Source organism: Aspergillus caelatus (genome assembly GCF_009193585.1).
Source record: "Aspergillus caelatus strain CBS 763.97 unplaced genomic scaffold BDV27scaffold_10, whole genome shotgun sequence".
Taxonomy (NCBI): domain Eukaryota; kingdom Fungi; phylum Ascomycota; class Eurotiomycetes; order Eurotiales; family Aspergillaceae; genus Aspergillus; species Aspergillus caelatus.
The window spans coordinates 100,898-114,333 of NW_022475273.1; the positions used below are offsets into that span (position 1 = coordinate 100,898).

Consider the following 13,436-nt stretch of genomic DNA (forward strand, 5'->3'; position numbering starts at 1 on the left):
TATCGCGCGACCTTTGTATTTCTCCAGCCCTTCCAGTCCTTGCTATAAAAAAAAAAGAAAAGGCTGTGATTTCATCAGTTGCCAACTGGTCAATACGATTGTATTTACGGAGGACTTGCGATGACATCGAACTTATTCCTGCCTTCCGTAATTTGGGTGGGGCGGACAAGTCACGCTTTACTGGATCAGGGATTCTAGTGACTTGCATACCAAATTACTTACTCGGACTTCGCGACAGCATCAACACCGCAAGTTTAGCGTTTATCACCCCAGAACGCGTGCTACTATGGTCGCAAAGCAATGAAAAATTGGTTGTGATTTTTCATATCTTCTTTAAAGCGCTGGATGTTCCGCAAACTGTACGCTGGTGTTATCCATCAGTAATCTCCGCCCGCGTCGCATCCGCGCGCCGTGTTCCTTTCTCGTGGATGAAATCGAAGCCTTATCACTCACTACCTCGAAATTACAATTAAGCGGTTTTTTTGATCTCTTTAATCTACTTTAATTGAGGGAGCTAAAGGGGCTGTTGTGTGGGCGGCTCTTTGTGCCGCGGTTGTGGTGCGCCTCACTTCAACTTTAGGAAAATTCCATCAAGGCGGCGACTCAGTCAACATTCTACATTTCGCATTCTAATCGATGTGAAACACTTGCTAGATAACTACTCACTGAGCTGCCAGCTATCATATCGTACTCTCTGACTAGTTGTTCCACACCCGCCGTTCAGTGTTAAATCAGATCAGTGTTACTATACCCCAAAGGTGTGGATGCGACAACATTCTGATCTGCTTCCAAAGGCTTACTGTAAGTGTATGCTTTGCTTTCTCTCGAGTTCCAAGCACACTGAAGCCTTTGCGGCGAATATCTCTTCATTTCATCCCATCTTGCCTAACATTGCTCCCAGGAAATTTACCTTGCGTTGATCTCTCAAGACGAGGTAGCCGTTTCTTCAATAGGAGTCCATCAACATGCCTCCCAAGCGCGCTTCTACCCGGCGTGCCGGAGCAGTGACTCGGACCTCTGACCGTGGGACTCCTTCGTACATCCCTAGCATGTCAAGTCCAGATGCGAGGAATCCTGCCCTGCCTGATATACCGACCAAGCAATCGTTCGCCTATGGTTCATCAACCACACCAATTCTTCCCCGGGAGCTTGCGGCGAAGCCGAGGATGAATCTGGTTGAAATGGCAAGCAATATTGATGAAGGCCGCAGGGTCGCCCAAGATCGAGACTTTGATAGACCTCACATGAACACACGCTCGCGAAGGCAATCTGTTTCTGCAAGCTTATCCCCTGTTCGGCGAAGCCGGCGTGAGCCAACTCCAGACCAGCTGCAGCTGCTCGATTCGCTACGTGAAGCCACTATGTCCCCTAATCCTAATGGTCAAGACCATGCCGAGCAATCTACTCCCACTCCCACTCCTCCTATTCCACACACTCTGTCCACAGCATCTAGTCCTGCTACCGAATCTCTTACAAACCCCAAATACCCTGTCTTGACTACCGACCAACTTTATCCGTCGCCACTTCTGCGATATGGATCGCCTGCTCGGAATGCAGTCTCGCTGAGCTCACCCAATTTTGCAACCTCTATCGACAATGAATCAGTCATCTCGTGGAACGTAGAACGTGATATCCATGAAGATAACCTGCAACGGACACGTCCGAATGGGTATCTTGATGGATCGCATGGAAAGAATATTACAGCCCCTCCTCGCCGGTTTTCAGGGTTCGCATTTGCCCAAGAGCCTATTGAGGAAGTTGATGAACCGACTACACAGCTCTCTATATCCAAATCACGTTCTCCCGAGGCTGCGACAGCTGATATTCAGCCTAAGCCTGAACCGCTGTCAGAGTCTGAAATGGTGCCATCACCCGAGTCCACGCCCTCGCCCGAACCTGAACCTGAACCTGAACGCGAGCGCGAGCGTGAGCGTGAGCCCACGCCCCCTCGTGCTCCCACTCCAGCGTCCAGAATCTCATCAAAAGCAGAGCTTTCTTCGGCCCCCACTAGGACAATCATTCCCAGCAACCCTATCCGGGAGACTTCATTTGATGAGAGCACATATGAGAGCACGTCCCCATTACGAGAACGTGTCAAAAGCAATGTGCGCTCAGTGGGGAATGCAGCAATTGGTTTCCAGAAAGGCTTGCCTATCAGAGCAATCATTCTGGCGGTACTAACAGCAGCATTCATTTTCACCGCATGCTTTTTTGGCGACCAAATCTCCAGAATTTCCTCCGGTATCGGCTCGCGCCTTCCATTATACGGAGGCCCCTTTCGCGATTTGAATGCAACTGCATTGCAAGCAGTCCACGGTCTTTCTAACCAGGTGGTACGACTTGGAGAGGAAGTGTCCTCGCTGTCTAAGGAGGTGGATGTCATTAAATCCGAGGTTGAACATATACCTGTCCCCTCCACTATTGTCCAACCAATACCAGCTCAACAGGAGACGCCGAAAATCAATTTTCTATCTATAGGCATGGGCGTTCTTGTCGATCCGTACAACACCAGCCCCACATCTGGACGTTCTGCGGGCTTCCTCCAGAAACTCCAGTCTCAATTTTGGTCTGGAGACTTGCAGCCACAGCCGGAGCCTCCCCTTGCAGCTTTGACCCCCTGGCAGGACGTGGGAGAATGTTGGTGCAGCAAGCCTCGCTCTGGTATGTCTCAGCTTGCACTGCACCTGGGACGTGACATTGTACCAGAGGAGGTGGTTGTAGAACACATACCGAAAGGGGCAAGCATCCGGCCAGAAGTTGCACCTCGGGATATGGAGCTATGGGCTCAATTCCAGATCGTCGATGAATCGAACCCTGACTCGTCTTCTTACCCTCCTATTCCCCCTCGCAAATCTGGGATGTTATCTGAGCAGTCTTCTCTCCACGACCACATCATTGATACCCTGAGGTTGGCATACAAAGGTGAAGCCGAGGGTGCATACTCGAACGACGAACTCCTAGGGCCTTCGTTCTATCGCGTCGGACAGTGGACTTACGATCTAAATTCCTCGAACCACATTCAAAAGTTCGAGTTAGACGCTATCATTGATGTTCCAGCGATCCGGGTGAACAAAGTCGCTTTCCGGGTCAAGTCAAATTGGGGCGGAAACGATACATGTCTGTATCGGTTGAAGCTATACGGCCACATATAGGCGACTAAGCCTACATTCAGAAATTGTTATGTTCCTTTTCCTTTTTTTCGTCTTGATAAGAGGTGCTTCGCTCTGAGAGGGGGAAAGCGGTGTTATGGCGCCCGCCAGTTCCGCGTTGCATTCCTGGGTTTGTTCACTATGATTTGAAATTCGACTCCATCATGCAGTTTGGTCTGGGACATGATACCCAGTTGCACAATTCGCTTACTTTGATATATCTACTCATTCTTTGGATGCATGGCACAGCATGGAAGGGGCGTTACGGTCTAATTCGAGATATCCAGCTCAATTCTTAGTATCTGCATTTTAGTACAGCCCCACCCGAGATATTCTTCTACGGCTTATACATACAATATCTGTTTCTAAACCCTAATCGGACAACTCTTAAGTAGTTCAACCAAAACTGTATCCTTCCAACGGGAATCTCAATACCTAAGTAAGTTATACTATAACAGCACTAGAAAGGTATATTCCTTAAATATAATGCTACCTCAATGAATGGTAATACTTTGAGTCTATAGTATAAAATGATTGTCTATACGACAACCGAGCGGAAAGTACACTACGCCACAAATTACTAGAAATCGTAAAACAAAAATGGAGTAAATATTCTATTACAAGAATCTACAGAGGAAGCTATGGCTATTGAGTACTAATTACTAAACCAGTTCTTATTCACACTGACTATTTACTAACTAAAATCGAGTCCAGCTGATCTGTAACGACGGTGACTGGATATCGTAGTCCTAACTGCGACCCCCTGTAGATTGTGGTTGACGTGCCTTGAACTAGAAGAGAACTAGACATTCATATCCATCCAGTGATACGTCCCTGCAAATTATTCCTACCACAATCTTCTTGCCCAAAATTATTCATTCCTTGAGTACTATTGATATCTTTTGTCTTTGAGCCATGCCAGCACTAGCATAGTAACGTCTGCCATAAACGCAGCCACATGAATACTTCCCGCGTCTTGTCAAGATGCCGCTCGAAGCAAGTCTGTCTACTAGCATATCTTCGGGGATATTGTCATACAAAATGGTTCGGCATTGCAAGTATTTTCCATTATGGTGTTGTTTCTTTTTTTTTTTTTTTTTTTTTTCTTATGGACACAGACCATCATCTCAGTAGGGTTGATGTAAAACATCGACCTAGGTCATTTCCCGGCGCTCGACGTGCGCTGCAAGCTGGAAGTTGATTTAATGAATACCTCACAGTCTTTCAAGGGAAAAGTCTACTTGCCCGAGTTGGGTCGGGTGTTCAGGGGTTCTGCTCCCTAGTCCCTCTTGCTGAATATATCAGTATATAACTGTTAACAAGCGCAGGTCACCGGCTTCGAGATGTATCGTAAGATACTCTGGAGGGCTAGACCCCAACTGGTATTTTATCTAGATTCTACATTGTATATACATACCTACAATGGTAAAATTACCAGAAAATCACTTTCTAGATCAACTGCTTGATTCTTAACAATAAAGTCCGTCTGGAAAACTATTATAAGCAAAGGGATCTAATTCCGAGACACCCCCCCCCTCTCTTTGACTCCTGAGCTTCAAACTATTCATCGTCATCGACGCCATATGCTGCTACAAACCCATCAATGAATTCTATCCGTTACAGTCAGTACAACCAGGCAAGCTCTAATACTGGATTCCCATAGAGGTAACAAACCGGTAAATGTGACTTGCTTGTCCTTATTTACATCCATCACTTTGAACAACATCCTGGCCTCCCGTTCGGGTATGTCCAGGACGGGATGATCTTTCAGAGCGTTCACCAACTCATCTTCCGTGAGAAGTGCTAGTAGGTATGGCACATGAGCTATTGGAGACAGTATTTCTATAGAGACGGCACTTACTGTCCTTACGACCGCCCTTGTTCTTTTGGATTTGATAAGAATTAGCGGCAGTGCAGAATGGTTATTTTTACACACTCACCATCTCCCTGAATAGCGTCCTGAATTGTTTAACTTGTTCTGATGGGAGATCCTATTGTATAGATAATATTAGATCAAATATCGAGGCTTCGCTGCAAGGCATTATTAGACCAGTTATCTGTAGATACCAACTACAACTGGAGACAGTAGTCACTGAATGATAGCTGACTCGAACCCGAGCTTTCACGGACAAAGTCCGGACAATTTGGGTTATTGGGACAAGATCTACATCGCGGTACCGAGCTTAATCTATATTAATCCAATGAGAGCAGATTCGCCGTCTCCATAGTGGGGTCATTATCGATAAGCGAGGCTTGGAAGATCTCCATGAGCTCAGCCAGCCACAACTTCTGTACCCCGCAAATATTCTAGTTCGGAGCCATCGATATCAATTTACTGGTTGATCGTCGGTGTTTTCCATTTATTTGAATTTACACTGAAGTTATACACGTACACGACTTAACCTGGCCATAATCCAAATTGATCGTCCTGTGGAAGTGTTGAACAATTTCTGAGAGAGCTTTTCACCTACTCTGCTTAAGAGTTACAGGTAGAGACACGCCCTGGTTCTCGGCTTCTGAACCAGAAGCCGTCTAAGCTATACACACTATATTCACCGCGCCAGCTACACTATATATCAGAGTGAGAGGAAAGTAAGTGAGCGAGTATCTTGTCCAGATGGAGGTGGGGGGGGGGGGGGGGGGGGGGTTGATAGAAACCAGCTGAGTAAGGTTGACGGCTAGAGCTGGGATTAATCCTTCAGGCCGATTAAGTTACTGTGGCCTGTCTAATACACCATTACTCCGGAGAATAGGGGAGAGAGAGTTGTTGGTTATATTTAAGTAGCAATCGTTCTATAGCAACACTACGTATTCTTCACAAGATACTGTTGTAAGTGGTTCCCCCGGGAAAAAAAAAAATACAGATCTAGAGATTCGCCAATAATTCAAAGAAATGGCTCTATCATTGGAAGTATGTACACGAGTTTTCGAAAGTGAACTAATAGATCATCGTCACCAGTTATGATCGAATAATGAAAGTTAGCTAAGCTAAGCTACTAATCCATATCTGCAGAAGAGATCAGCCTGACAACAATCTAGAATGCCATCCGCGCTGAAATATATCAAACTCCAGCTTCTCTTAAGTTTTAAGAAGAATCCATACAATCAAAAACAAAAAGGAAAGAAAAGACTGTATCTGAGAATGGAAGCGAGTCCACAAGTAAAACCTGGCACACACACACACACACACACACACACACACACACACACACCCTCGGATTCCTTCAGTTATCCCAAGGGGGAAAGGGAAGAGCCTATGAAAAGAGACTCGCCAACTCGTATCCACTGCGGTATAAAGTGGCGAGTAACTGTCAGCTTTTTATAAGGGAAAGCCCTATCCCAAAGCAGCCAGAACAGAGAGCTTTGTTGGTAACACAGGGAGAGATTGGCTGGTGGTTACAAGATGGACGATATCACACCACCTTTCACATCCAGTACTGTCGTTAAACGCAACTCCCCTCCTTTACAGTTTGAGGCGGCAGACCGTCCTATTTTCTTGGTAAGCATAGTAGACTCATGAGTCTTACTAACCGTCATCACTCACATCCTATTTATTAACACTTCAGTCAGCGCTGAATTATAGTAGGAAGGTCAGTCGACCTAGTACTAGCATTAGATTCTCACTTACGTAGCAGATACCTTCTTGAAGAGAATAGTTCCCCTCAAGATCTTTGTAAACAGGAACCCGATATGTTCGTTCGTTGCGAATCTATTTGTTCTCTATCAGCATTGCCGGTATACCCTGATCATGTAATAGGGACCATTACTCACAACAAAGATGACATAGTTGGTACCGGCCACAACCTGCTCGGTGACAGCGTAAACATTACTATGCCCGAATTTGTGTTCAACAAGGTCTATGGCACCACGTGCCCCATTGTCATTCGTACACTGGGAGAAAGAGCCGGGGATAGGTTCTGCCTGTGGAATACCATAATCGTTGACACATTTTTCGGCGTAGGTGTCGAGATCCTGGGATGAAACCAAAACAGTGCAGAGCACGGAGGAAAAGATAGTGGTTAGGGAGACACGCATATTGGAATTGTAGTGACCTTTGGAACTAGTTGTGGCTCCTATGTCTTTTGATTATTTTCAGGTTGGAGATATTTCCTGGTTCTCTGTGAGACACAGCATGTCTTTATAAAGATGAGATGATCTCCGTTATTAAATTACAAAATCTAGTCACACTTGGCAAACCGAAGCAAAGGCGTTCAATAGTTTACTGTAGAGAAGACTTGGCAGGCAATAATTATTAAAGTATATTCACGTTTTGAAAAAGACATATCTTTCTTTGGGACAAGATAGGACAGACAAGGCATAGTTTGCCTTTCTAATCTCGTATATGATCTACGGATCATCCACTACTGAATCTTACCCTTCTCTTCTGTGTAATCGGGCCCACTTGTATAATCTAGGACAGCTATTTCTATACGTTAACCCGATGACGCTATTGGGAATAGTATGTGGGGCTGGTCCGTAGCGGTGGGTGGAAGATCACCAATTCTCCTTCAGAAAGAGTTACTGCGGGATCCCTCGGGTGTTTTTTTTTTTTTTTTTTTTTTGTGGACGATACTCCGGATAAGAATCCGGATTCACTGTGATGATAAAATTGTCATTGCAGAGATTGAAATTAGGTCACGGTTGAATGCATATCAAGCGCGTGTGGCTGGAGGTGTGTTTTTCTGTCTAGCACCTGAGATCTTTTAATTCAGCTTCTTGTACCTTGTATAATTATTCCGTTCTGTGGTGGTTCAACAAGGGATATCCTATGTATCTCTTAATTAAGTGCATCGTGTCGGCAAACTAGCTCAACGATTTCCAGTTCTTAAGTAAGAAAGATTATTATTCCGTTATAGATAAAGCAGAAATATTTCTGTTTGTCTGTGCTTTTAGCAAGAAAGTCATGCAAGCCAGTTTCCCTACCTACTTATTTTATACATAATATTCTTAGTCAAGTATAACATCCTATCTTCCCCCTCCTCCTATGCCGTAACTTGTTACACTAGCTACTAGTATCTACATCGATAATTCAGCCTCTAACTCCTGTCCAGGAGCTATAATCCAATCTGTAGATCGACGTGTATTGGGTTCAACTGCATAATAGACAGTGACAGTCCGTGATTTAACAAAATGAAACCCGGTAAACCAGCTAAATAATCCTTGATCTCATCTCATCATCCATATACTAAAAAGAAAAAAGAATCTACAACTCAACAGACCCCTCGGAATTAACGGTCAACGGCCCCTTCTTGACCATCATCGTAAGAATCTCATAAAGCACGTCCGCAGCAGCCCTACCCACAGCGTCATTAGCAAAACCTGTCCAAACCAAAAACAACCAAACAACCAAAGCAAACAAGAAAAATGAGAATAAGGAAGGGGACATACATTGTTGACAACTCGGCATTAGTATCATAAGCAGGTGCAACCTCAACGATATCGGCACCGATGAGATTCAACCCGTCCAGACCACGGATGATCGTGCGCAGTTCGCGGGTCGACCAGCCGCCTGTTTCGGGGGTGCCCGTTGCGGGGGCATCTGTAATTTTTTTTTTAATATCTCCTATTAATCATTGATTTGGATTTGGGGTGGTTTTTGCTTTATATGAGAGAAGGGGCATAGGTGGTATATTGAGGTGAACTGGTTTGGGTAATGTTGGAGGGAACTTACAGGCGGGATCGAGCGTGTCGATATCGATGGAGAGGTAGACGGGATTTTCGGTACCGACACGATCGCGGATTCTTTTGATTATACCGTCCGTGCCTTGTTCTCGTTAGTTATTTTTTTTTTTTTTTCCTTTAGGGGTTATTGTGTGTGCTTAGGTGGAGGGATGTGAGAGTGATTGGGGCAGTTGGGAAGGGGAAGTATATACCGATGGTATCTATCTCTCTAGCCTCGACAATTTCAAACCCACAGTATCCATCATTCTCATAGTCCGAGGGACCGGAGAGGGTAGTTCGGATACCAGCGTGGATATTCGTGTCGTTCTTAAGGAGTCCTTCCATCGCCGCATGGTAGAAGTAAGTTCCATGGTTAACAGAGGCGACCTGGCTTGGGGAGCCACCGAAGACCTTGGGTTTCCAGGAGTCGCTGTTGGGATGTTAGCTCTGGGATACAGAAAAAGTGGGGGAAGGTGGTGTTGACGACATACAGATGGCTGTCGAAGTGAATGACACTGACAGGGCCATATGCCTTGTTGATACTGCGCAGCAGGGGCAGGGTGATAGTGTGGTCGCCTCCTAAGGTGATGACGCGGGGGAGGGTCTTGCCTGCTCGCGAGAGACCGTATTCATTTGCGTCAGTGAAGGGCTTGCGCATTAGGATGCTATTGTGGCCTTCTTCGATCTGTTGGATTGCCCAGGCGTTGTCGTAGCTGGGGTTGGTTTGTTAGTTCTGGGGTATTTTTTGGGGTGGGTTGGTGCATACGAGGTGACGGGGATGTCGCCGCAGTCTATGACTTTTAGATCGCTGACGAAGGGGTTGGCTTCTAGGGGGACGTTGTAGCCGCCGCTGCAGGGTATCTGTGTTAGTCCTAATCCTTGTGAGCAATGGCTTGGTGGAAAAGGCGTACTAGAGATTGAGACGGCGGGAGCCTTGTCTGATGCCGCTGGGGCCGAATCTAGCACCGGGTCTGTAGGAGGTGCCGGTGTCGAAGGGGGCTCCTGTGGTTGTATTAGTTATGTCTAAAAGGACCCAGTAGGAGTTGATGGTCTAGTCATACCGATGAAGGCAATATCGTACTTCTCATCCTCGCTGGAGAGACAGGGAAAGTAGGGCAAACGAGCGAAAGTCGAAATCCCTGAGAAGACAGAGTCGGCCTGACACCGTCAGTATGGATGTATACAACACATAGGCGGCAATTGCACACATACCTGAGTACCACCATCTCCTGGTAAAGTGTTATACCACAGTTTCTGGTGAGGACCGGACATGGGGGTTTGGTGCTTGCTATGGGCAGAAGCCACAGCAGAGAGAGCGAGAAGGCTCACTGTTGTGACGAGCATATTTGCGCTGCTGCTTGATTGGTATGATTGCGAAGAGAGAGGGACGAGTTCAATACGGATTTGATTAAAACGCTGGGATCTGTTTTCTTGTATGATGGAGGGGACAAAACTGCTATTTATGTGGCCCTTCACGGCAATCGTAAACTTCATTTCCTGAGAATCCCTTTCCCCTCGCCTACTACCGACCAACTATAGCTCTGGTAAACCCATACTTTGCTTTGACTACTTCTTTTGTGCAGCGTTCGAGATCAAGCAATCACCATTTGCGTCTCGGGATCTACGGATGGACCAACCACAACTGAACCAGTCAAGACACAGAGGAAAGACATCGATAAACCTTCGAGATTCAGTCGTGGATAGGATCAATGAGATACAATTGACATCAGCTCCACTCCCTACAACTTCCTTCTTTGGAGGGTATTTGGAGTGGGACAACCTGGGTATTTACTATCTCTATCTGAACATGCAGCCGAATGCAAGGGTTGCGATTCAATTTCCCAAAACGGAAAGTTTGGGGAGAAGATACACGAGAAAACCCTCATGATGTAAGCCCAGAAAGGGAAATTAGATTTAGTAAAAGGTACCAAGAGTGTTAGTGATGCACACTACACGTCGGTTATCAGTGTTGTTCTTATCGCCATCATGAATCTCTCGCATGAGTGGACGCTCGGCTTCTTATCAATGCACCACCACCACCACCACCACTAGCTTCAACTTCTAGAATGCCTGGTCTGTCCTCGGAGAAAATTGACATTCTTCGGTCTGGGGTACAAGCGCTAACTCGTTGAAGCAGGAATTTATTCTTGGCCAACCGAACTTCCCATTTGACACAGTGACATGAGCCCAAACAACTCTGCGATACTTCCTATCTCCATACACTCAACTATCGAATTGCCGTATTACTTACTCAACTCTACATTCCACCCTCCAATCATTCATGCACATCCATACGAGAAAACGCCTTATCCACTTCCTTACTCCAATTGCTGAGAGCCACGATCATCCACTCCAACGCCCCCACCAGATACAAGGCAATACATTGTCCCACCCACAGGCCCTTGAGGCCCCAGCCATGAAACGCCAGCCAAATGCCGAGCGGCAGCGCACCACAGTAATAGCTAACCAGATTGACCATCGCTCCAACATGCTGTCGCCCCATACCACGGAGACTGCCCCCGCAACTGCCATTCAAGCCATCTGCAATCTGGAATAGTGCAACATACGGCAGCACCTCGGCGGTTAGGCGCACAACTCGCTCGTCCGAGTTGAAGATCTTCGCAAACTCATGCCGCGTGCCCATTAGCACAGCCAGTACTACCCCGCCGAGGAGAATGCTGAGCCAGGCGGCCATATTCGCCGCTTTGGCTGCTCCCGGTGCGTTCCGAGAGCCCAGGAGGTTGCCCACTCGTGCCGACGTGGCGACGCCCACTCCAAACGGGATAGTGTTGAGTACTTGATCTGCGGTCATGATAACGCTTTGTGCGGCCAATGCGATGGTTCCTAGCCGGCCTGCTGCGAGGGCTACAATCTCGAATGCCCACCATTCCGTGCCGACATGGATGATACCAAGGAAGGCTAGACGGGCAAAAGTACCCAGATTCTGAAGCGCCTCTCGCGACCATCCGCCCCAGCATTCGGATCCGGCAACGAACCGGGAATAGAGGACTAACAAGATGAAAGACAACCAATATGAAATGCCAGTGGCAAACGGCGCTCCAAGTAAGCCCATCTCAAATGTGTAACAGCATAGGTAGTTGAGAAGGGCATTAAAGGGAGATGTAATCATTAACACATATGTTCCTGGACGCATAATGCCTGAGAAGCAGCAAAGTTAGTCACTGGGCTCAGAGGCGACACAGAAAGCCGAGTCTCACCTTGAGCTTGCAAATACTTCTTCATCAATTCGAAATAGATATACCCCAGACCACCCGGGATCAAACAGGTCAAGAATCGCGCACTATCTCTAGATAGTTGTGGGTCTTGGCCCAGAAGCAGAAAGACAGGCTCGGAGCATGCCCAAAGGATAGCAACGGGGATGTAGAAAAGACTTAGAACAAAGAACCCCCTCTGCAGTAAGATACCAAGGTCATGCTTGTTTGAACTACCCGTGAACGTTGACGAGGCCAACGTATCAAGTGCTGTTGTACCACCCAAAGCGATCATCCACGCTGTGATCATAGCAAACATCAAGGAAAAGGCAGTCGTGGCCAGGTTTTCGGGCGAAGAGCGTCCGACTATCAACACGGACGCGGTTTGCAGGCTGTTCTGGAGTGTATACGCCAGAATAACGGGCATAGAGCCCTTGAACAAAATCCAGAGTTCGGTGAGATGCTGTCTCCAGCCCTCGTCGTCAGAACTATGGCTGTCATAGCGATCTGGGTCTTCGGGACTGTCGATATCCGCTGGCTTGGGGAGAAGAGAGGTATATTCAGTTGGCTCTTCGTCGAGATTAGGCGTGTCACCATGGCAAGGAGAATGTTGACGATACATCTCTACGGACAGAGGAAGTGGTGAACTGGTTAAACGGTACTGCACATACCAGGGAGTCTTTACATTTGAAGTGAAGCGAGTCACGACCCTATATTTACTTGCTGCATAGACACCTTGCAGACTGCTGAAACTATTGACTATATTCGGTAAGTACCAAATACACAAGTGGATCTGAAGTAATGGATAAAAGCCTCATACAAAGGCGGGAAAAATATATACAAATTATTTCTCTAGTAATACATCGAAACTAACACAGACGCCACAATCATAATCTTGACTTGACCCACATAATCCAGACAAGGCATCAGAAATTCTATGAAGGAAGTCAGTTCAAATTGCCGAGATCATGATAAAGGGTGGTCAAAAGTGCCGAGACACCATTCTATGTGATAACGCATCCCTTATCAGTTACGATGCAAGTAATGAGTCGGTGGAATGTCCCACTTCCCTGCAGACATTCTTCGTTCATTAAGTTTTCTCCAAACAAGTTCCCGATTAGGAAAGGATCGCATGCCCTTACTTGCACTGTTTCTTATCGCTACCCCACGTTCCGTCCGAGGCGTTATCAGAGACCTGGTCGTCGTGGATAACTATACTATAGGACCAATTGACTATGGCTAGATTCCCCGCTTATACAGTGCCTGTATTGCCTCTTGTAGTTCCAAGAATATTAGCTCGAAAACTGCATTACGGTTTTGTTCATTCCTCTGGTCTGTTTTATATTAGGGCTATTTTGTTGAGATAGCGGCTTTTTAACGCACCACGACCAATCGCATACATGCTCTAAAGAGA

The 13,436-nt window shown here is 46.5% G+C and overlaps 4 protein-coding genes across 4 annotated transcripts; 1 reads left to right on the forward strand and 3 right to left on the reverse strand.

Annotated features, from left to right (window-relative positions):
* The first annotated feature begins 247 nt into the window (after positions 1-247).
* Positions 248-3,485, forward strand: BDV27DRAFT_120571 (uncharacterized protein). Its single transcript, XM_032065139.1, has 2 exons — positions 248-801; positions 902-3,485. Exon 2 carries the CDS (start codon positions 966-968, stop codon positions 3,150-3,152), a length of 2,187 nt encoding a protein of 728 aa, XP_031932685.1. The 5' UTR covers positions 248-801; positions 902-965; the 3' UTR covers positions 3,153-3,485.
* Positions 3,486-4,709: 1,224 nt separating this feature from the next.
* On the reverse strand, positions 4,710-7,184 carry BDV27DRAFT_152895 (EF-hand domain-containing protein; the record flags this gene model as incomplete). The annotated part of the gene is made up of 6 exons (XM_032071671.1): positions 4,710-4,759; positions 4,824-4,952; positions 5,011-5,032; positions 5,090-5,140; positions 6,778-6,858; positions 6,921-7,184. The coding sequence occupies 6 exons, from the start codon at positions 7,182-7,184 to the stop codon at positions 4,710-4,712; spliced, it is 597 nt and encodes a 198-aa protein (XP_031932686.1).
* A 1,025-nt stretch (positions 7,185-8,209) lies between these two features.
* BDV27DRAFT_120572 (agmatinase) lies at positions 8,210-10,300 on the reverse strand. Its single transcript, XM_032065140.1, has 9 exons — positions 10,023-10,300; positions 9,872-9,968; positions 9,722-9,812; positions 9,577-9,660; positions 9,302-9,523; positions 9,023-9,240; positions 8,821-8,913; positions 8,538-8,688; positions 8,210-8,443 (listed from the first exon to the last, which is right to left on the reverse strand). The coding sequence occupies exons 1-9, from the start codon at positions 10,152-10,154 to the stop codon at positions 8,353-8,355; spliced, it is 1,179 nt and encodes a 392-aa protein (XP_031932687.1). The 5' UTR covers positions 10,155-10,300; the 3' UTR covers positions 8,210-8,352.
* Positions 10,301-11,085: 785 nt separating this feature from the next.
* BDV27DRAFT_152897 (MATE family efflux transporter) lies at positions 11,086-12,644 on the reverse strand (the record flags this gene model as incomplete). The annotated part of the gene is made up of 2 exons (XM_032071672.1): positions 11,086-11,969; positions 12,029-12,644. 2 exons carry the CDS (start codon positions 12,642-12,644, stop codon positions 11,086-11,088), a joined length of 1,500 nt encoding a protein of 499 aa, XP_031932688.1.
* Positions 12,645-13,436: the final 792 nt, after the last annotated feature.

Excerpts from the sequence above, each read along its gene's own strand:
- BDV27DRAFT_120571 (XM_032065139.1), top strand. The coding sequence starts at position 966 with ATGCCTCCCAAGCGCGCTTCTACCCGGCGTGCCGGAGCAGTGACTCGG.
- BDV27DRAFT_120572 (XM_032065140.1), bottom strand. The coding sequence starts at position 10,154 with ATGCTCGTCACAACAGTGAGCCTTCTCGCTCTCTCTGCTGTGGCTTCT. Across the intron at positions 8,914-9,022 it reads TAGAGAGATAGATACCATCG|GCACGGACGGTATAATCAAA; the intron begins GTATATACTTCC and ends AACGAGAACAAG. Across the intron at positions 8,689-8,820 it reads CGACACGCTCGATCCCGCCT|ATGCCCCCGCAACGGGCACC; the intron begins GTAAGTTCCCTC and ends AAAAAATTACAG.